This window comes from Coptis chinensis, chromosome 5 (genome assembly GCF_015680905.1).
Source record: "Coptis chinensis isolate HL-2020 chromosome 5, ASM1568090v1, whole genome shotgun sequence".
Taxonomy (NCBI): Eukaryota; Viridiplantae; Streptophyta; class Magnoliopsida; order Ranunculales; family Ranunculaceae; genus Coptis; species Coptis chinensis.
In genome coordinates, this window is record NC_141460.1 from 10,411,694 (window position 1) to 10,434,484 (window position 22,791).

Consider the following 22,791-nt stretch of genomic DNA (forward strand, 5'->3'; position numbering starts at 1 on the left):
GAAAATCAACATCAATAGTGATGTTTCTTTGCCTATTCACGGTTTCTTCTCTGTGCATAGACTAAACTCTTCGAATATTTGAAATTTTGGTAGCACGCGAATCATTTATAACCAACTCTCTTTGTGGAGGATTGCATCTTAGCCTTGATTTACGAACTTGTTTATTCTTCTCCTTGGCCATAAGGGATTTCTTATAATAAAGATAAAAAAAAAGGCAGAATTATAATTGTAAGGGACACTTAATATAGAGTAGTTAGATTGAACACACACACAAAAGAAGTACTCGGATATATAGAGTAGTTAGATTGAACACACACAAAAGAAGTACTCGGATATATAGAGAGTAGTTAGATTGAACACACACAAAAGAAGTACTGAGATATATAGAGTAGTTAGATTTAACACACACAAAAAAATTTAAATGATGCACTCACAAAAAAATCTAATATAAAGAAAAGAAATACTCAGATATATAAATCATGTAATTAAATTTTTTAACATTACCTGTAAAGAAACGTCGACAGAAGTGAATCCAGTAGATAAACTCTAATATAAGGTTTTGTTAACAATAGCAAAGCAAATAAAGTTTTGTTCAGAAATAGAAAAACAAACTAAAACAAGCCCTTCAACAAAAAAAAATTTACCTCGATCAGATGCTTTATGTGTAATATAGAGAAATTGGTGCTTGATTTCAATTTCAATTGGTGAGAAACGTAGATATGTGTAATAGTTTGGGGGTATTAGGTAAATATTTCAAACTCATAAAGGAGAAATGGCTAAATAATTTAAAAAGAAAAAGAGAGATGAGATTTGAGGTGGTTTCCGAAAGACTTGTTATCCATTGAAATTATTAATAATAATAATGGGCCCATTAGAAAGCCCAAGCCCATAGTGAACAAATTGATTTTTTCTTCATTCGAGGAGGAAGAAGGAGAAGAAGTGGGAGAAAAAAACAGAGGATGGGTTCAATGGACACACCACAACCAACAACAACAACGGTAGAAAACAGCAACAATAATTCAACCACAACACTTTCAAACGGTCACAACCACCACCATCTCGATGGATTTAACGAGCACCATCAGCAGACACCAGTAGTGGTTTCTTCAAACCGAATGGAAATGATAATGACTTCAGAATCTGACTTATCGAGAAAGAGGAAAGGTAGTAATGGGAGTAGTAACGGTGGGGTTGGTGGGTATCCATTGGAAGTGGGGACACGTGTATTGTGTCGATGGAGGGATGGGAAGTATCATCCGGTTAAAGTTATTGAAAGGAGGAGAATGCATTGTGGTGGCCCTAGTGAATTTGAGTATTACGTTCATTATACTGAATGTAAGTTCAATTTTTCAGTTTTTAGGGTTAGGGTTTTGGAAACTATTATCCTAATTTTGCTTAAAAGTTGAAACTTTGACTTTGTTTTTTAGGTTTTGTAAGCTGTAAGTTGTATCGTTTTTGAGTAGTTAGGGTTTAAGGGTTAAATTTAGTTTGTGCAAGCCATATAACTAGTTTTAAAATGAAGAAAATTGTAATCTAGTGCAGAAGGGCTTTTTTTCAATGAGCTTTCTGTTCCTTACTAAATTTGGGCAGCTTGGTTCATGGAGTGAATCCTTGTAATATGAAAAAATCCAATCTTCAACTAATTTTGGTTTTCGAACAGATAGAATTGGCGTATACAACTACTGTTTAGGACATTTGAATAGGACTTCTAGTGATTCACATGTAGAGCATACATTTTTTTTCCGCTTCTGATAAACGTTATGTTTTTTCTTCTACCTATCTATTAGTATATACTTTGGGTTAATGGTTGTGTTGCTTTCCATTGTTAGATCTGCTGTATTAGCTAGCATTGTTAGTAGTTTCTGGTGTGGCATCCGTTATCAACAGTTGCATATCTCTATCTCTATGACTCCCCTGAATTTTGTTCTTTCCGCAGTCAATAGGAGACTTGATGAGTGGGTAAAGCTTGAACAACTTGATCTAGATTCAGTAGAGGCTGATGTTGATGAAAAGGTGGAGGACAAGGTATCTTACTATGTCGCCTTCTCAATGCAATTTTTCGGTTTTGGAAGTAATATTTCCTAGGTTACATTGACACGGGCACGCGTGTCGGTGTCCGACACGGATACGGCGAGCAGTTGAAGATCGACACGGGACACGGATAGGAATAATTAATTAATTTTTTAATAATTATAAATTTATTAAATTAGATGGTAAATCAGAAATTCGAGGTAAATTAAATACAATATGTGTCCGTGTGTGTCCAACACGGATACGGACACGGACACGTGGATACGTATCCGACACAGATTTTTTTCAAAATATGGCGTGTCCATGTAACCTAGAATATTTCATTGCAGTAGGATTTACGTAATGTGTGGAAGTAAAGGTAATATTTAGGGGATTTATTAGTACTACTTCTGCTCTGTGCATGGGACAGTGGAGAGAGAAATTAACTCATGTTTCTGGGACCACTTACCTCTAGTACTATGTATCTTGCGTCCTTTCTCAGTATTCTATTTGCATCTGCAACTCTGTCTTCCTCTTCCCTCTCTGTCACCATTCCAAATTTTTGGTGTTATTTCCCCACTATCCTATGCATATGTATTTGGAAGAAATTTCTTATAAATGGTATTTTCAGGCAACAAGTTTGAAAATGACACGCCACCAGAAACGTAAGATTGACGAGTCACATGTAGAGGTATGTAAACGTTCATGTTTATTTCCTCATTGGTGTTTGCACATTTTCGGCTCATTTAGGCCATCCCTTTTTGTTAACCTATTGACTTTTCTTTCTATTCAGGGCCATGAAGAGCTTGATGCTGCTAGCTTGAGAGAACATGAAGAGTTCACGAAAGTGAAAAACATTGCGACTATAGAACTTGGAAGATATGAGATAGAGACATGGTATTTCTCCCCTTTCCCGCCAGAATACAATGACTCTCTGAAGTTGTACTTCTGTGAATTTTGTCTCAATTTCATGAAGCGCAAAGAACAGCTTCAGAGGCATATGGTGAGCTACACCTCAACTATTTGCTTGTTGCACAGAACAAATTGATTTTTGTAATTTTAATTAGCTGACTTTGGTTGTTGTAATTTTCAAGTTTAAAATTTGAATATCCTCTCTTGGCTAATGCATTCTATGCCTTTATTTTTTTTATGTAGAGGAAATGCGATCTGAAGCACCCCCCAGGTGATGAGATATATCGAAGTGGCACACTCTCAATGTTTGAGGCAAGTTTCTACAACATTTTCTTACATTTTTCTGGTTTTATCTGAGAGACATCTTCATCATAAAGATGTTAAGGCTCTGAGAGACATTTTCAACCAACTATTTCTGCTGCCGTTTCTTCACTGTTTAACCAAATTATATACATTGATACTATAAATATCACATTTCCCTAAGAACTTGCCACTATCGATGTACTGGTTCCCCACTCCCCCACCCCCACCCCGACCCCTTCACATCTTGAATATTGATCTCATTTCATGGTCAACCTTTCACATTTACATCATATATATGTACCTTTTCAATTATTATAATAGAAGAAATATTCATGAAATTGGTTCAGAATTCGTTATGAGACATACCAGATATTTTGATACTTGTATTCTGGCAACTACCGAAAATTAAATTTTTTATACTAGCCCTTCAAGTTTGGTGGGATTCATTATTTTGAACTAGGAGTATAATTACTTGAAACAATATTATGCCAATGCTTGGGTGTGTGTATCTCTAAAACTTAAAAACATTTTCAAGCAGGTTGATGGCAAGAAGAACAAGGTGTATGGTCAGAATCTTTGCTATTTGGCAAAATTGTTTCTTGATCACAAGACTCTTTATTATGATGTCGATCTGTTTCTCTTTTATGTTCTATGTGAATGTGATGAGCGAGGATGCCACATGGTTGGATACTTTTCCAAGGTAATATATCGTGTTTTGAGATTGCTGCCTGTTAAATAAATGAAAAAATATACAACATGCCCTTTTGTATGTTCTTTTTTATAATATTCTTATTTTCCCTGGTGCTTACTGCTTATATAATCTCAGTACATAATTTGATGAAGAATAGGTTGAACAAGCATCTAGAACAGCATTGCATTCAACTATATATTTTAGATGATCTGACATTTAATTTTTTTTTTTTAATAAAATTATTTCTAAATGTTATAGCTGTTTTTGTTTTGGAATGGTGCTTCAATATATGGTGATGATAAACAGAAACAACAAGGGATAAGACCTACATCAATAGTCAATACGATCTTAGATAAATAGATACCTCACAGGCTCACAGCCCTCAATATCTATCTCAAAGTCCTTTCGACTTGGTTGGATGAATTTATACTTGGTGTGGTGTACATTAGTTTAACATTGCCCCCATATTTACTACTTTTGCTTCTCATTAAGCTTTTAATATCATCTCTCAACACTTCTGATGTGCAGGAAAAACATTCAGAGGAGGCTTACAATTTGGCTTGCATTCTAACACTTCCTCCTTATCAAAGGAAAGGCTACGGAAAGTTTCTAATTGCATTTTGTAAGTTATATGTCATGGCCTTTCACCTTCTTTCTTGTTATGTATGATACATAATATAGTACAAATTGAGTAATCCCATATGATAACAGTAATATGAATGACAAAGTTTCTACTGTTGCTTAATATGTGATTTGGTACAAATATTTTTTTTGCCATCATAATTTCATCAGAATTGATTTTTTATTTCACGCATCTTTATGTATTATCTATTGAAGTTGTGGCTGATGCTATTTTGTTTTGAAACAGCTTATGAGCTTTCCAAAAAGGAAGGCAAAGTGGGGACACCTGAAAGACCACTTTCTGACCTTGGACTGTTGAGCTACAGAGGATACTGGACTAGGGTTCTCCTTGATATCTTGAAAAAACACAAGAGTAATATCTCCATCAAGGTAACTCTTGCCCTCTCCACCAGCATCTAATAACCGTGTTTCTGTATTCCCTTTTGTGTACGTGTGTGCCATCTGCACACTAGCTTTTAGTATATATATTTTTTGGTTTTTGAAGTAGAGTTCTTTAAGTACCACCTTTTTCCTTTTTCCACATTGGTTTTTGGTTGATCTGCAGCATTTTATTTGAAAGCTCAGTAGTACGTATAGCTTGCAAGTGTTTCTAGGATAAATGTGTCTATCTTCTCTCGTGATACAAAACAATGAGAAAACTAAAATGCAACATGATATCCGGGAAGGGAAAAGAATGTATACTCTGACTCTTGGCAATCCGATGTGTCAATTGGAACAACACGTTCTGTACAGAAATATATTATGCAAATTACATATAGTTTGATACTGAATAGATGATCATTTCCCTAAAGCTACTATACCTTTTTTTTTTCCATATGCAGGAGCTTAGTGATATGACGGCCATAAAAGCTGAGGATATCTTGACTACCTTACAGAGCTTAGAGCTAATCCAGTATAGAAAAGGGCAGCATGCTATCTGTGCAGACCCCAAAGTCCTTGATCGTCATTTGAAAGCTGCTGGCCGTGGTGGTCTTGAGGTTGATGTCAGCAAATTAATTTGGACTCCATACAAAGAACAAGGGTGACAACATCAGATTCAACCCAGGGTTGGGTCAAACTTATCTGACATCTTATGTAAAGCATGTAATGTATAGCTATTTATGTATCACTAGGCAATTAGTTCCCAGGTATTTTGTACAATCAAACCTTATGTTATTATCACATGTTAAAGCTTCTTCAGCTGAAATTCCAAAAGTATACCCTTCTGAATTTATCTCTCCTCATATTGTTAATTTTAGATTGTTCATCAAATGTGGCTAATTATGGTGTAACGATGAATTTCCCAACTTATTACTAATGGTGCATATTGCAAAGCTTGCCCGAGAAGTTGGTAGTTATTTTCAATAATTATAATTATTAACAAGGAGTCAGACATGATGGTATCTAATGCGTGCTGTTGCTAATGTTGACATGACTACGTGGAAGTATAGTTATCCGGTCCAAAACGTTAGAAGTATTCATATATGCTTTAGCTCTGGCACCAGATGAATACAATATTATGAAGCTCTAATTTATTTTCCCAGGCATTGGGTATGCATCTTCCTTTTTAGGCCCTGATGGCATGAGATTGATAGTTGCTGTAAAATCAGTATCAAGGAGCTTATCCTGATCCAAATGTCCTTGAAATAGTATCTTTGATTTAAAGTGAATGGAAACTTGAATCACCTTTGAAAGGACTGAATGGAATCCTCTAAAATGCCAACTTTCCAACTTGAATCTACGTGTTTGAAATTTTGGATCACTCAGCCTCTGCCTTTGCCTTTGCTTTGCTAAAAGCTCGTACTTTTCCTCATAAAGAAGCAGCTAGGAAGGTCTGGTGCATCTTCAGATGAAGAACACCGCTTTAGTCTTTTCTAGCTTTCTTATTTCAAAACAGGAGCTGATTTTGTAAATATGCTACACTGCTACTACAGCTACAATCACTAACGGTGTAGCATTTTAGTAGCAGTCTAGCCTAGCTTGTTAGGTAGGGCAACGCTAGCAGACTCGAGTTTAACTGAATAACTGAATTAGGGAACAAATCTTTCATGTGTGCTTTCCATTCTTTCTTTTGTCCAATAAACTCCAAAAGACCTTTTCCTTGACAGAGACAGAATGAGAGAAACAATTTGTGTGTATAAGTAGTGTAACAAAACAAGAAACCAATTCCCTCCCCCTCTCTCTTTTTCCTTCTTGATTGGAGTAATGAAAGAAAGAATATCAAATTTTAAAGCAATGTTGTGACAAGCAAGAAGATACACTAGAGCTCTGTTGGTTCTGTTTTTTGTGTTCCTGTCCATGGTCTACAGTGTCGAGAGTGTAGGTGTAAAGTGGGGAACAATGGCAACTCACAGACTTACACCAGAAATGGTTGTTGAAATGTTGAAAGAGAATGGGTTTAACAAGGTTAAGCTGTTTGAAGCTGACAGCAAGATCTTGACTGCATTAGCTGGGACTGGAATTGAAGTCATGTTAGCAATACCGAATATGAGGTTGGCAGAAATGAGTGGAGATAATAATGGTGTTGCTGCTTACTGGGTTGAGGAGAATGTTACTCAGTATACCTACAATGGTGCTGTCAATATCAAGTTGAGTGGCACAGTTCTTGATCCTTTTTGTTATTTCGCTTCTCTGATTCTGCTTGAATCTTTCTTGAGCTGTGTTTGTTGTGTTGCATGATTTGACATTTTATTTTGCTAACTGTTTATTTTGCTTTTTGATCAATTATGAAGTGAGTATTTTTTGTTTTTTCTTCTGAGTTCTGAACTAGATTTATTTTGTCATGTTTTACTTGCTGATGGTTTTTTGGGTACCTGTATGTCTTTCTGGAAAAACGGTTGCTACTTTGTTTTCTTATCTATATTCAACTCTTTAAGACTGATTTGTGTTTCTGTTAACTGAAATTGGCAAGCCAAAGAAGGGTACTTATTTTAGTTGGACAAACCATATCTGAACAATCTAGATAATGCAATTTTAGTTGTGGTCTAGCTATATAGTAACTATGTCGTAGTCTTATATGATGCATTTCAGAGTTACATTTCCATAATCTTCATTATTTGCTGTCCTATTCAACAACCGCATTTACACTGCGGTAATATGTCTGTTTGTACATAGGCCAGAGGTTAAGTCCCTGTTTCTGTTTAACTCATTTACTCAAACACTCACCATTTCATCTTCACAATCTTTCCCTTATTTGTGCACACCAACTTCTTCTTCAGAGTCGAGAAGCTCGGTAAAGGAGAAGGAGTGATTTCTGCTTTCCAGAGTTGGATGCGACATCTTCCATGCTATTAATCGTTTGAGGAAGCTCAAACTCAATAAATGCGCACTCGAGGTGAACCAACCCTCATTTTTGTTATCAACTTTCTTGCACACAGTTTGTTTGTTTGTTTGTTTGTTTATATGCTTAGATGAGTAGTTATGTTTTACGTGTTGATGAATTTATATATGACTTTTAACAAGTTATGGAATGGGTGATAAGGGAGAGACCATTCAAGCCAAAAGAACTAGACTACTCTTACCTTCTTGAGTTTATGTTCAAGTTTCATGGTGTATCATACGGCGAGAGCCTTTTCTCTCGCATTCCTGTTGAATTCCAGAACGACTTGCTTTATAATAACCTTGTCATTGCTTGCTTAGATCAGGGTAGAATCAGGCTGTCTTTGGCATACATGAGGAAAATGAGAGAGCCATGGCTATCCCATTTCTCATTTGGTTTTCAATCGTTTGATAACACTTCATTCTTCTCCTGACCGTAAGAAAGCCATACCCAGAATTCTTGCACAGATGAAGGCTGATAAAGTGGCACCGCATGTTTCGACCCACAACATTTTATTGAAGATAGAAGCTGATGGAAATAATATTGAAAGTTTGACTAAGGTGTTTGGTGAGATGAAACGAGCAAATGTCGAGCCTAATGAGATAACTTACTGTATATTGGCCACTGTGCATTTTGTGGCACGATTGTATTCTGTTGCTGAAGCGTATGTTGAAGAGATAGAGAAGTCCAAAACGGGAAACAATTGGTCGACATTAGATGTTCTTCTTATACTATATGGTTATTTGGGGAAGGAGGATGAGCTGGAAAGGACATTGGGGGTTATACAGAAACTCCCACATGTCAGGTACAAGAGCTTTGTACTTGCTATTGAAGCATTTGGGAGACTAGGCCGGTTAGATCGAGTGGAAGAGCTCTGGTTGGAAATGAAGTCAACAAAACAGTTAAATTCGACTGAGCATTTCAATTCAATTATATCTGTGTATTGCAGGCGTGGACTTATTGATAAAGCTTCCAAGGTATTCAAGGAAATGGAAACAAATGGTTGCAGACCTAATGCGATAACTTATCGTCATCTCACATTAGGTTGCTTGAAAGCGGGATTGGTGGAAGAAGCCTTGAAGACATTGGAGGTGGGAATGGATAAGACAATTACCAGCACCGTTAAGAGATCTACACCATGGTTAGAAACCACTCTCTTAGTAGTTGAATTGTTTGCGGATAGGGGTGATGTGGAGAATGTGAAGAGACTATTTACTGAGTTGAAGGAGGCAAGGTACAGCAGGTATACCTTTGTGTATAATACCTTAATAAAAGCTCATGTCAAAGCCAAAATTTCTGATCCAGAACTCCTGAGGAAAATGATTCTAGGAGGAGCTAGGCCAGATGCTGAGACTTACAGTCTCATGAAACTTGCAGAGCAGTTTCGGACTTGACTTTTTTGCAAGGTGAAAACGAAGGTATTTCATAATGGATTCTCCAACTAGATTAGCACAATCATTGGATATCTCAGTGAGAATGATGTGCCTTCCAGAGTTTACTTATATCCCTTTCTCAGTCTATAAACAAGTCTGCCAGGGATGGTGATGGGTGCCCTCTACACCAATGTATTTGATGCCAATTTTGACACACTCCTTTGGAGTTCACAGAAACGGGACAGGAAGTTGGGTGGCAAACTGTTACTGAATCAAGCAGAGACTGATTCAACATGTCGGCAGTGGCAATGGAACACTCTAAGAAGGGAGAAGACTGACGTGTACGGTGTTGTACCTCTCGAGTCTTATGGATAGAAGTGCAACCTTTGAACCTGGAGCTTTTGAGAGGCATTGGCATATTTTTTTGTTCAATGGGAAGCCAAAATATGAATTAGATCTGTCTGATAATCAAGGTAAGAAGGTCTAATTGGTGCACAACATGTGGTCTAATCTGAATCAATATGCAGATGACCTGAGTGATTTATCCAAAAAAACATTGACCGTAAATCGTCTCTGATTGCACCTCACTGGATTATAATTCTTCTAGCTAGTAACCACCTGAATGTTCGTGGAAACGCTTCTTACGCCATCAACATGTACTGTCAAGAGAGGAACCCTAAAAGCTGGGATTGTGACTTCGCTGGTATTGTATTGGAGCCTCGGGAGGATTTATCCACTGGAAATTGTCAATTTCTGATTATGATTGCTTATGGTTCTTCAGTGTCATTGCATTGTAAAGCTGTAAATATTTCACCTGACAATAGTTGGGGCTTTCTGGCATTTTTACAATAAAATGGCATTGAGAAGTTTTCTTTTTTCCTTTTCGATGATCGCTTAGAGTTGAGCATTCTAAATAGGTTAAATTGATCAAAAGTAGATGCATATTTCTTAGAACCGTAAACTGTTTTCAATGGAAAGGTCTACCGTTTAGCAAAATGTTCTGATCAGCATAGCTAAACTGTGTTCACAACATCGTCGTCTTTGTGCATTAAGATGATAACATGCACGCACAACCATGAACTTGATTTTTCAAATTTCCAGTTTTGAAATATGCATTATATTTACCTACTGGGAAAAAACCTATATAGTGCAAGAATACATCATTGCATATTTAAGGATCTGGAAAACATAAACAGTGTCCGAGTTATCTTCACTCTTATACAAACTGAACGCTTTTGCTTATCGTGAACACTTTGCAGTTTGCATCATCTGTAGCCTTAAACAATAGCTTTAATTAAAAACAATAACAGAAAAAAATTGTATACAGAAAAATCAATATATAGCGATAATCATTATTACAATTAAGCATCGTGTTAGGTTAGCTGGAAACTACGACAATTACGTCATTCATCTATATCCTAGAGAGTTGCAACCATATAAGCTTTTTTAGTATAATCATACTTTGTTCGTGGTCTTTTGGGGAAACCAGTGGGAGCCCCTCTGCAATGTGATTGACGTCCTTCACTTTTGCCACTGTTGATCTTCGCCGAGTACTCATAATATTTTGCATTCATCTTCTCGAGTTGAAGAGAGAAGTCTTCTCCAAGCGGCAATGCCACAAGATTACGAGCCTCGAACCTCTGTCCCTGAAGAACAAATACCATTTTTCTCTACAAATAAAAAATCTTTCTTGTCTTTCTCTCCTTTCTTCATCCTTTGGGACGCAAGCTGTTCTTCTTCAGTCTTGATCACTTGTAGCCTTAAACAGCTTCTTCCTAGAAACTTTCCTTCTATACTTCAGCAGATAACTTTCTTCAACAATAACAGATAGAGAGAACCGAGCCGGCACTACGTATAATGAGTTAATTGAGTTTGTAGTGGTACCTAGTTTCCATTTATACACAAAATATCTTGGGCATCAAGTAAGAAATTCGTTTCTAATTCTGGGAGTAATACAAATTGTACTACTTTTCTCCGCGTTATCCTCCTATATTCTTAAAAACAAACTCGTTAGAACCAACTGTCATTACGTTGCAGTCCATAACTTTCTGCAATCTCTTAAGGAGCTCAACAGACTGTTGTGCCAAGAAACCAAAAGTGTTAAAACTGAAAGGAATGAAACAATGCTGGTTAGCTCTACAAGCTTCCTCGTGTTTCTCAATTTTCCCTGCCGCTGCTCAATTAGCTGCTTCTCCCACCTCAAAGACTCCATTCCCAAGCCCTATCAATGGAGAGGCTCCAGTTACATCAACACACGCATGCCTCCTCTCAGACCAACTGTAGATCAATACATCCACAGGCCGAAGTGTTGATCTGCTCCCCTCATTCGGATCAGTGAGAAAATTTACAGGAGCCTCCTTCTTCACCTATACCCCAGCCCTCCAAAATGCATCACATAAAATATCTCTGACATGATCATGTCGGTATTTAAAACCTGGGAAATATCTACAATGTGCTGTATAGTCCCCAAAAACATCTAGTCTGCTCTTTTTGCAAACAGGGCATATACCACAATCAGAGTACAAAAGAATCATGAGACGATACCGGAGAATAGAACGATACTCTACCGGCGACATACGCTGTCCAAGTCCCTCTATCGGAATAGCAAGTAGGAAATCATTTGCATGTTCTGACTGTAAGTATCCAATGACTGCTTTCTGACGAGCAGATAACACAAACTCCTTCTCAAGACCAGCAACAATTTTACCATAGAATGCTTCCGCCAAAACTTTTTGTAGCACTCACAGCCATAGAACTGAGGTCAAAATCGGGTAAACAGAGACTCAATGCACTGCTAGCAACATCAAGAATCTCATCCAAAAGTACTGGGCCACAACTCCTAAGAATGTGGTTCTGAAGCTCAAAAGTCTAACAACGGGAGACCACAAAAGCAAATGTGGTTTTTTTTTTGAACAAAAATAAGAAAAAAAAACGGAAAGTAACAGCAGGGAAGGACTTGAGCCCCCAAATTAAAGAACCAAAACAGTAATCTCTCCATAGTTTTATGTGACTATGGGGAGTCATGTCCAAAAGACCCTAATTTCAACTGACAACATTTTGATCAAACACCTACATGCTTATCACATTTATCATATAAGATCTGCACTTGTACTAAATTAATATCTGAAATGAAAACATAAAGTTTCATATGTAGAAAGAGTTGACAGTTTTGTAAAACATCATAACTTGATGAAGTCATATAAAATATAACATCCCTAAACAAACTATCCATAGTGCGGCTAGTGGAATCCCAAAGCAGCTAACTGGGAAACCAACCACAGCATCAACCGCTTTCTTAAATTTACAAGGCTTCAGATCCAGAAGCAGCTAGTGGGATTCCAAAGCAGCCAACAGGGAAACCAACCACAGTATTAACATCTTTCTTCTTCAGTGGCATCTGGGGAATCTCCGAGTTGTGGAGCCTCTTTCTTCCTTCAAACTTGTAGTCCAGCTCATCTTTCTTCTCCGACTCGCTCTTAAACTGCACATACCAGGACTCATGTTCACCACGACATCCGTTCAGTTTTTCAAGCTTAGCAGCATCATCAATTCATCATCATGTCTCATAAGTAACATAAACAGCACCAGTACGCAGGCCATGATCATCGTCCATCACAAAACGTACATTTGCGACAGTACCATACTCCCTAATAACTTTTGAAACATAAGATGGAGAAAGTGAAACGGGCTCATGCCGAACATAAAGAGTAGGAAGACGTTGTAATCTACGTGCTTCTTCTTCCCTTGTTTTTTTTGTAAATGAAAGGGGTGATATGTACTTGTGTATTATTTAATAGTATTCCATTATGAGTGTTGGAGTTATCCCTCACATGAGGAGAGGAGAGAAATCAGTTCAGCTTGTGTAGAAAAGCAAGAGCGCGCCCCGCGCTAAAGTGGCTGGACATCGTCTAAGGCAAGAGCGTGTCACGCGCTCAAGCGCCTGGACATTGTCCAAGGCAAAAGCGCGCCCCGCACCCGTTACAGCACAAGTCCAAGTGCTCCCTGCGCCCATGCCTATTTTGCCAGGATTCTATTTTTGCGGAACCGCAAGTTTGGCACTATATGTTTGGGTTTTTTGGCAAAACCAAACACACGAGAAACAACACAAAAGTCAGAGAAAACCCAATCTTGAAAGCTATCAGGATTGAGAGATAACATTTACAGATAAACAATCCTGTAAAGAGAGAGGAGTGATCTAGTAAGATGAGAGATTGCAAGGAGTGATTGTAATCTTCCTTCCCACTTTATAAAAGGACTAGCTCTTGTGGAAGTAGGCACCATTGGCCAAACCACGGTATATCTTTGTATTGTGGTTTGCTTTTACTGCTTTACATTATTATCTGTTGTTAATAGTTGTTTAGCGAGTTGGGCATGTTAGTTTGGTTGTAGGGAATATTTAGATTGTTGATTGGAGTTGATATTGTTCAAATACAAGTTATTTGTGTAGTGGGGAATCGATTGGTATGAGTATTAACCCCAACAAGTGGTATCAGAGCTAGGTTAGATTAGCCTAGAGTGTTATCCAAATTTTGGTCGGAAGGTGTTTGACAAAACTCCTGAGAGAAGATTTGAGTTTAAATAATTTGTAGAGATAGACAATTCCGTGAACACTTACATGACAAGTCTGAATAGGAAGAACTACACCATTTGGCAAGCCAAGATGGAAGACTTTTTACCTTTACAGGAGGAGGGCATAGGAAATCAGTTCTATACCAAGAACTGAAGGGAATTGAAGTTGGTCTCTCGATCTGCTTGCAAAAACAACTCAAAAAGATTCAGGTGTGTTTCTGACTCAAAAAAAGCAATACAGATTCTTTAAGGACAAGAAGGAGCACCATGTTACTACACCAACATTGTAGAAGCTACAAAGGTATCAGTTGCACTTTTGGATGAGGTAAAGTTCTGTCATGTTTACAGAGAGGTGAATAGAAGCGCTGACTATTTAGCCAGCCTAAGTTCTTCACTAGATGAGGAATATTTTTGTAATAGCCCTCCACTTGATCGCACTTTAACACAGATTGTTGAAAATGATGTCAATGGACGAGTATATTTGAGATTCTAATGCAGGTCCAAGGGTCAGCCTAACCCATTAATTTGTTTAAAAAAAATAAAAATAAAGATGAAAGACTTGCTTTTTTGCAAGGACTTGGCACAACCCATTGAGAATGGAAGAGAAAGACCGGAAACGGTTACTGCAGCTGAGTGGAGCAAGCTTGACAAAAAAGCAATTCGGTACATTCGACAGTTGATTGATGACAGTGTCTTTCACCATGTATCCTAAGATATTACATCTTTTGGCTTGTGGAAGAAACTTGAAGACCTCTATGAGAGGAAGTCGGGCAGAAACAAAGTGCTGGTCGATAAGAAGTTTGCCAATACGAAGTACCAAGAAGGTTCTTAAATGTTTGAGCATCTTAACGAAATACATAATACCATCAATCAAATGCATTTGATGAAGATTAATTTGGGAGATCAAGTTGAGGCTTTGTTTCTATTAGGCTCTCTACCCGAAAGTTGGGAGACATTAGCAGTCTCTCTACCCGGAGCAGCCAAGGATGGAATCGTTACCATGGAGATGGCTACCGTGTCTTTATTGAATGAGGAGACTAAAAGGAGTTCAAAAGGCAACTCCTCTCACTCAGATTCTTGTCATAGAGAAACGGGAAAGAGGTAGAAACAGAAAATCATCTCGTTCTAGAGGTGATGACAGAAGTAAATATAGGAGTGAAGCTAGAACTCTTAAGACAGAGAGGCAATGTTACTATTGTGCCACCAAAGGTCACTCCAGGTATAAGTGCAGAACACTGAAGAGGGATGAGAAGAATAACTATGTACATGAAGACATAGTACAGAGGAACGAAAACACAGGCAGAGATACTACCGCACTAGTCGACGACATAGTGGGAATTGTGTCAGATTGTGGTGTGTGCTGTCTTAGTACCTCATGTCAGGATACAGAGTGGGTGATAGATACAAGAGCATCCTATCACGTCACACCGCACAGGGAATTCTTCACTACCTACAACTGTGGTGAATATAGTGAAGTGAAGATGGATAACAGTGGTGTCTCGAAGATTATAGGCATTGAAGATGTTTATGTAGAAACCAATGTTGGCTACACCTTGACACTCAAGGATGTAAGACATGTCCCTGACATACGGCTAAGCCTAATTTCGGCTGGGAAGTTAGATGATGATGACTTTGTAAACTCGTTTGGTAACGGGGTATGGAAACCGAAAGGTTCCATTGTAGCGACCGAGGAAGAAAACTTGCTCTCTTTACAAAACACAAGCTAGTTTGTGTAAAGCAGAAGTGAATGCGGCAGAAGAAGAAGCTTTCTCCGAACTGTGGCACAAGATACTGTGTCATATGGGCATAAGAGGGATGAAAGTTCTTGCTAAGCAAAATACATTGCCAGACATTAAAGGTACACATTTAAATACATGTACTCACTGTTTGGTAGGAAAGCAACACAGGGTGTCTTTCCAAATATTCCCATCTCACAGAAAGGACAATGTCCTTGAACTAGTGCACACAGACTTATGTGGTCCTATAAAAGTGAAGTCCCACGGGGGAGCTTTATACTTCGTGACCTTCATTGATGATGCGTTAAGATAGGTATGGGCATATAGTCTGAAAATCAATGATGAAGTACTTGGCGTGTTTGAGAAATCTCATAGTATGGTGGAAAGAGAGACAAGGAAGTTGTTAAAGTGTATTCGCTCAGATAATGGGGGTGAGTACATTGGGCCGTTTGAAGAGTATTGCTAGAGTTATGGGATTCGCCATGAGCAGACCGTTCCCAAGACACTGCAACAGAATAGAATAGCAGAGAGAATGAACCGTACCATTGTAGAGAGAATGAGATGTATGTTATCTCACTTTAAGCTACCTAGAACCTACTGGGTAGAAGCAATGCGTACAGCCGTGCATGTGATCAACCAATTGCCGTCAAAGCCTCTCGGAGTGATTATCCGAGAGTATGGTCGATTTAAATGTTGATTATGGATACTTTAGGGTATTTGGTTGCAGGGCATTTGTGCATATTCTGAAGGATGAGAGATCCAAGCTTGATGACAAAGCCAAGCAGTGCATTTTTCTGTGTTATGGAGATGAAAAGTTCGGTTACAAACTCTCTGATCCGATTAACAAGAAGGTAATCCGAAGTCGAGATGTTGTGTTCTTGGAAGACCAAACCAAAGCAGACTTTGAGGAAGGTAAGAAGCTACAGGCTTTCACTAATGATCTTGTTGATTCAGAACTAGAAGTTCCTACTGTGGAACGTGCAGAAGGCATTGAGAATGCAGAGAACCATGAGTTTGAAGCTCATGATGGGATAGAACCTATTGGTATAGAAGATGCAGATGAAGTGTATGAACCACCACCTGAGCAAGTAGAAGTGCATCCTCCTGAGGCACCAGCAGATAGGGCAAGGAGGTCAGACAGAGAGAGACTAGTTTCAACCAAGTATCCACCACATACGTATGTTTTACTATCTGATGGTGGAGAACCTATGTACTATCAAATGGCACTTGAAGGTACAGACAAAGAGAAGTGGTTGAAGGCCATGCATGATGAGATAGATTTTTTGCATAAGAATCACACTTATGAGTTAGTTGAGAAACTGCAAGGACGAAAAATTCTCAAAAATAAGTGGATCTACAAGGCCAAGCATGAGGAGAACAATCCACACCCAAGGCACAAAGCTCGCCTTGCTGTGAAGGGATTCGGTCAAAGAAAAGGTATTGACTTTGATGAGATTTTCTCTCCTGTAGTGAAAACTTCTATTCGGCTGGTATTGGGTATGACCGCAAGTATGAACCTAGAGGTTGAGCAGCTAGATATTAAGACAGTTGTCACACCCGTATTTAAAATACGTATTTATTACTTTATTAATTAATTAATTTATTTAAAAATTGGCTGGATTGGATTTGGATATGTGGGCCTGGTTTCTGGGCCCGAGTCTGTGTTGGGCTTGGGTTTCAGACCCAAGTATATAAACACATTGTTCTAGAGAATAGGGTTCTGGAAGAATAAAAAATATTAAAAATGGAGGCAAAGCTAGAAGCTTGTTTGCTCGAGCGTTGGAGCGCGACGACTCGGACTTGGAGGATTCGTCGAGCGGTTACGTCATGTGAGTAGATTAGTTTTCTATTTCACGTATAAACTTTACTGTTAAAGATTTCTGCTCATGTTTTCGATTCATTTTTCGGTTATTATTGATCGTCCTGTCTTTTGGTTGTTTGAACCCTTGTTGTTTTGGCTTTGTATCTAGTTGTTGACGTCGGGCTGTCGAAGCTTGGAGGCATCAATGGCGTCTCGAGCCAAGATAAAGAAAATGTATTTTCTGTTTTGTATTGAACTGTTGGACGGTTCAAACTCTGGAGCTTTGGTAATGGAGGCGCGAGCGCATGCCCCATGGATCGTACTGCCCTTATTTTATGATGTTGTATTGGTGGGTGTCGGTGATTGGGCTGTACAAGCTCTGAAGACATCGTTAATGGCGTTACTGCCATTATTGTTTTACTGAAGGTTTTGAGATTTGTATTTATTTTCGTGTTTGAACTGTTTTTGGTTGATGTTGTGGGTTATTGAGGTATGTTTGTATGTTGGAATGTGGATGGGGGCTGTTGAAAGGTGGTGGAAGCCATTAATGGTGGCGGTAAGGTTTTTTTAGATCTAGATTTGATGAAGTTAGGATTGAATGATTTGAGGAATGTGTGTTTGTTAAAGTTGTAGGGATTGTTACGGGGAGTAAAACCGCTTGGTTAAATTGGGTGGTCGATTGGAATTTTGTGGTGGCCGGTTTTGGTGGTGGAGGAGAGAATTTGGTGAGGGAGAAGAACTGTTGGCCGAACTGGGCCTTGGGCCTTAGATGAGTTTGGGCCGATCCAAATCTTTTAAGTTGGGCCGGTTCTATTTTTAGATGGGGCCAGTTCTAATTTTTAGTGGTTAGGCCTTAGCTAGTTTAGAGTGTTTTGTTTGGGCCCTTTTCTATTTGTTTTGTAATTTGTGGACCAGTTCAATTTAAAGTTTTTGGGCCGAATCCAAATTATGTTTTGGGCCAGTTCAGTCTAAAGTTTTTGGGCCAGTTCTAATATTGCTTGGGGTCAGTCCATAGGACTTGAAATAGATCTATTTAGGTTTTTCAACTTTTAGACTTCCGGATTCTAAGGTTTGGGCTTGGCCAGTTGGGTCTGAACCATGACCTTGGTCATGAGCCCATGTGCCATGCACCTTGACCTTAGCCATGAACTATGGCTATGACCACACACCTGTTGAACATATAAACGATAGTTTGACTTTAACCGATGACGTGTTGACTTTGACTTTGACCATGACGTGTTGACTTTGACCTTTGACCTTTGACTTTGACATTTGACCATTGACTTTTGACAATTGACCATTGACCTTTGACTGTTGACTTTTTCCAGTTTTTTCTCATATTTGATTTTATGGACTATTGTAATAATAAAATGTTGTCGAACATTATATAACGTTGTTTGTCATTATCTAATTAAGATTTGACGTGAGTAGTGTGTAAAACATATATATATTGGGCTTTGATTGTGGACTATGGACTGTGGACTGTTTAATTGTGCTACATTTTATGTTGTAAATTCTATGGACGAATCAAATGCTAAAATGCTGTGAAAACTTGTGTAAATTTGGTTGTCATTTATCTAATTAAGATTTGACGTGAATATTGTGACACTATGCAATATGTGGGATATATATATTGAATGCAATAGTTTTAGAGACATAGATTTATATAAACGCTCCATTATTATATATGTGAGATGCTACTATGAGGTAGTATAGTATTTGTGAATATTTTTCCACGGGATTGTGGCTTAGTGCAATAATATATTGGCACGTGAAAGAATGAAATTGGTTATGAGATATAATTGAGATATTTCTAAATACTGTGGCTTAGTGCAATAAGGTAATTGACCGCATCGTGATATAGTGGAATGATTATGAGTCATTAATGTATGACACTTGAATAAATTACGTAACGAAAATTCTAGAACCTAGCTACCACAACTCATGTGATTGGCCATCCGGCATTTCGCTGAATCTGAATGGCCTTCGGGCGTAAATAATTTGATTGGCCCTTCCGGCGTTTGCTTAATCCAATGGCCTTCGGGCGTAAGTAATGTGATTGGCCCCTTCCGGCGTTTGATAAAATTTGAATGGCCCTTCTGGCGTAGCCGAATAGTGGCTTGATTATTCCGTTCGCAAAATAGAACGAGAGCCCGCTGATATTTTATGCCGAATAGTGGCATTACTTACATAATGGCTTCCGTGTGTGAGGATTTACGGTGTCGCGGCATCCCGCCGGGAATTGGTTACGCACGGAGTGGTTCATTATGTAAGGGGAGGCATGTGGATGTACATGTTCGGCGTTGGCAAGACATAGATACGACGTGATTTTAGGGACACACAAAGAAAGTCTAAACTAATATACTTATGGTAATATGCTGGTAAATGATATATCTCTAGATAGATGATGGTATATGTTTGGTGGGTTAGTAGTTTAGTTAGAACCTAAAACCTCGTGGAGGAACTAAATGCCTTTTATTATCGTATGGTATGTTGTATTAGTTGTTGGAAGTTAAGGCGCCTCAGTGAAGGAACTACCTGCCTTAATTAGTATACCTAAGGATGTTGTATTAGTCGTTAAAAGTTAAGGCGCCTCGATGGAGGAACTAACTGCCGTATGGATTGTGGATATATATATATAATTATATGTTGTATTTTAGAGCTACTCACACCAGCATTTTTATAATGCTGACCCGATTTGCATGTTTGCTTATCGGGTGTGTTCATTAAATGAACACAGTTGATAAGTCTTGACAGGTTTAGTGTTGAAGAAGATTGGTTGCTGCTCGTGGTTTGCGTTAGCGTCGCATTTCAGGATAGGCTTTGTTTTCCTTTGAGGTGATATAGTTTTTCAGTTGAGACAAAGTTATTTGTATTTTCATTTGTTAATTTTTGTAATGAAGATGACTTTTGTTTAAGTTAAAATTTTTATTGGTTTTTATTTATCCGCATATTTAAACTGTTTATGAGTTTTTGGGAGCCGAAGTCGTCACACCTCTGAGATCGAAGAGTCGGGAACAAATAATGTTTTCCCAATTCACCGAAATTGGGTGTAGTAATGATTTGGTATCAGAGCATTTGGTTAGCTTAGACTTAGGTGAGTCTAGGTGATTCTCGGATCGTGGTTTATGGGTAGTGTTTAAGAAGTATTATTTTCAAAACTATTTTCCACTAGTTGTTTTCTTTTTACAAAGAAAATGAAAGAGATATAGAAATAAAGAGAGTCAATATTTTTCGTGATTTGTTTATATATGTAGTGTGCACTACACCAAAAGGGTGATTTAGTAACGCACTCCGTTTTCATTTAGTAACATTTTTTGACCGTGACACACTTATTAACGTTTAGAAAGCGTAACTATGCAAAATTTTCCGTTACTTAATTTTGGATAATTATCAAAATTAATTTGTCACGGTGAGCTAACACATTGATATCGTTAGAAAAAACAAATCAGAAAAATAAAAGACAGTCCAAAACCAAAGGATGTCGTACTCATCTCTCTCACTTTCTCACTTTCAGAGGCCCGAGATGTGGATACCTCAAACCTAGACTACCTGATCTAAAAAGAATTGAAGGTAAGTTTTTTTGTCTTCTTCTTCTCTTTTTAGGGTTTGGAAAATTTAGATTTTTTACTTTGGCTTCTTCCTCTTTGGTTTTTTAGTTATTAGTAAAGATATTTCAATTCTTTTCTTTAGTTGTTGTCATTATTGGTGTTGGGTTTAATTGGATTTCAAATTTTTGTTTTAGAACGAGGTAGGGTTTTGTCAATGGTACATTTCAACATTTCTGATTAATCAATTAATTTTGCTAACGGGAATTTGAACACAAGTGTGTTAGTTATCTCTTAATATTCTCTAAATATTTTAAATTGTTACATAAAAATTATGTCGTTATTCAAAAGTTTTAATTTTTACTATTTTTTCACCCTTCGCAGATCTTGTTTCAATCTCTTGGTTTGAGGGAAAAATGTATGAAAACGGTGGATTTTAAAATTTTGTTGTTAGCTTTAGTGTGTATTCCCAATAGATTTTTCTTGTTAATCTCTAATTAACATGGTTGCAGACTTGACGCGGAAACAATGATAAAATGATTCTACCTCCTGAAATAGGCAGCAAACATTATCTACCTTACCTTTAGATATGGGCATAGAGTCGTAGACACATAGTTATGTAATCTGCTATGGCTTATAAGCCATCATTGTTTGATGCTATAACCGTGTGAACTACAGAATTATGAGGCATTACTTGGAGTCACTCTGTTCAGATTTGTGGTCTCATACAATTATTAGTGTACTAACAATGGCAATGTTAGATCAATGATGTGTACTTTTGTTAGCACCCATCTTTTATGATCCTTAACTTATTTATCTAATGTATGCTATACAATTTGCTTGAAATGATTATAGCTAGAGCTTGTTCTCTCGTGTCATTGAATTAATCATATTTCTTGTATTTGTTTCTTTACCAACAAAAAGGAAAGAAAACTTTATAGGTCTTAGTCTTAGTTTGCTTTCTTTGCAACTGCCATGTTAACCATTGCACTTATATGTCATGTTAATTCTTTAATTTTTTTTCTGCAGTCTAGTCCACTGATCTAGATGTTTTATGTTCATAAGCCTGCTTAGATAGATTTTGAAGATACATGGCCTCTTCTTATGAAATATAGATTTTTGTTCATGAAGCAATGCAAGTAGAGGTTTTGAATAACAAATCTGCTGCCCAAGTATTCATGGAATGACTCACTGTGTATTATTCATAAACTGTAACACTTGCATTTGACCTTCGCGATGGTACTTTTTTTCAACATGGGCATGTTGCTAAGCCATATATGTCATGGTTTTGTCTAATGGGTGTTGTTGTATTGCATTTCACATTTCAGGGATTTATCTTCTAATGATCTCATTGGACCTGTGCCTAAGCTTAAGGTATTTCGTATAATATCTCTTTGTTGCATTTAAAAGTTTTGTATTAGTCTATAGTCAGCAAATTGGGATGAACGGTTTATGGGGTAATTGGCAGAATGTGGTTAGTGATAGTAATTGCTTCTAATGTATTATAGTTGCACAAAATTACATGTGTACACACATCATTTCTCTTATTAGAGGACTATATTGATCACAAGGTTTCAAGAAATTTAGAATTTATGTGGTGTAGAATTTATGTATTCGTTCTTTGTTCTTATTGTTTGAGTTATGACCTTTGATATATATCATTTTCTTGTATGTATGAGTACTAATTTTTTGTAACGCATGTATACCCCCATACTGATACCATATCAAAACTTTTGAAATGTTGAATGTTACTTAATGTATAACTCCAAATTTCATGAAGTTTTTGAACCTTGAGATCCTTAGGTGATTAAATATTACCTGTGTGTTTGTGGGCGGTTACAACGCGTGCTTTCGTGTGCATTACTTATATAAACCTACGGCTAGAATTGATATTGATCAATTCCTTTT

The 22,791-nt window shown here is 37.6% G+C and overlaps 2 protein-coding genes and 1 long non-coding RNA gene across 3 annotated transcripts; all 3 read left to right on the forward strand.

Moving 5' to 3' along the window:
- The first annotated feature begins 886 nt into the window (after positions 1-886).
- On the forward strand, positions 887-5,769 carry LOC147496626 (histone acetyltransferase of the MYST family 1-like). Its single transcript, XM_086559576.1, has 9 exons — positions 887-1,335; positions 1,937-2,025; positions 2,642-2,701; positions 2,804-3,013; positions 3,166-3,234; positions 3,764-3,925; positions 4,445-4,538; positions 4,785-4,927; positions 5,380-5,769. The coding sequence occupies exons 1-9, from the start codon at positions 960-962 to the stop codon at positions 5,581-5,583; spliced, it is 1,407 nt and encodes a 468-aa protein (XP_086415702.1). The 5' UTR covers positions 887-959; the 3' UTR covers positions 5,584-5,769.
- Positions 5,770-7,740: 1,971 nt separating this feature from the next.
- Positions 7,741-22,681, forward strand: LOC147496627 (uncharacterized). The gene is made up of 4 exons (XR_015194836.1): positions 7,741-7,871; positions 20,076-20,173; positions 20,853-20,908; positions 22,212-22,681. It is a non-coding gene; the product is annotated as an uncharacterized LOC147496627 (long non-coding RNA).
- Positions 7,870-10,108, forward strand: LOC147496628 (pentatricopeptide repeat-containing protein At1g07590, mitochondrial-like). The gene is given in 2 exon segments (XM_086559577.1): positions 7,870-8,226; positions 8,228-10,108. Coding segments are annotated over 2 exon segments (1,248 nt in total). The 5' UTR covers positions 7,870-8,001; the 3' UTR covers positions 9,251-10,108.
- Positions 22,682-22,791: the final 110 nt, after the last annotated feature.

What these genes read in the sequence shown, in the direction of transcription:
- LOC147496626 (XM_086559576.1), top strand. Translation starts at nt 960, where the DNA reads ATGGGTTCAATGGACACACCACAACCAACAACAACAACGGTAGAAAAC. An exon ending in ATGAAAAGGTGGAGGACAAG is followed by an intron (nt 2,026 to 2,641) that starts GTATCTTACTAT and finishes TGGTATTTTCAG; the next exon opens with GCAACAAGTTTGAAAATGAC. An exon ending in AACAGCTTCAGAGGCATATG is followed by an intron (nt 3,014 to 3,165) that starts GTGAGCTACACC and finishes TTTTTTATGTAG; the next exon opens with AGGAAATGCGATCTGAAGCA.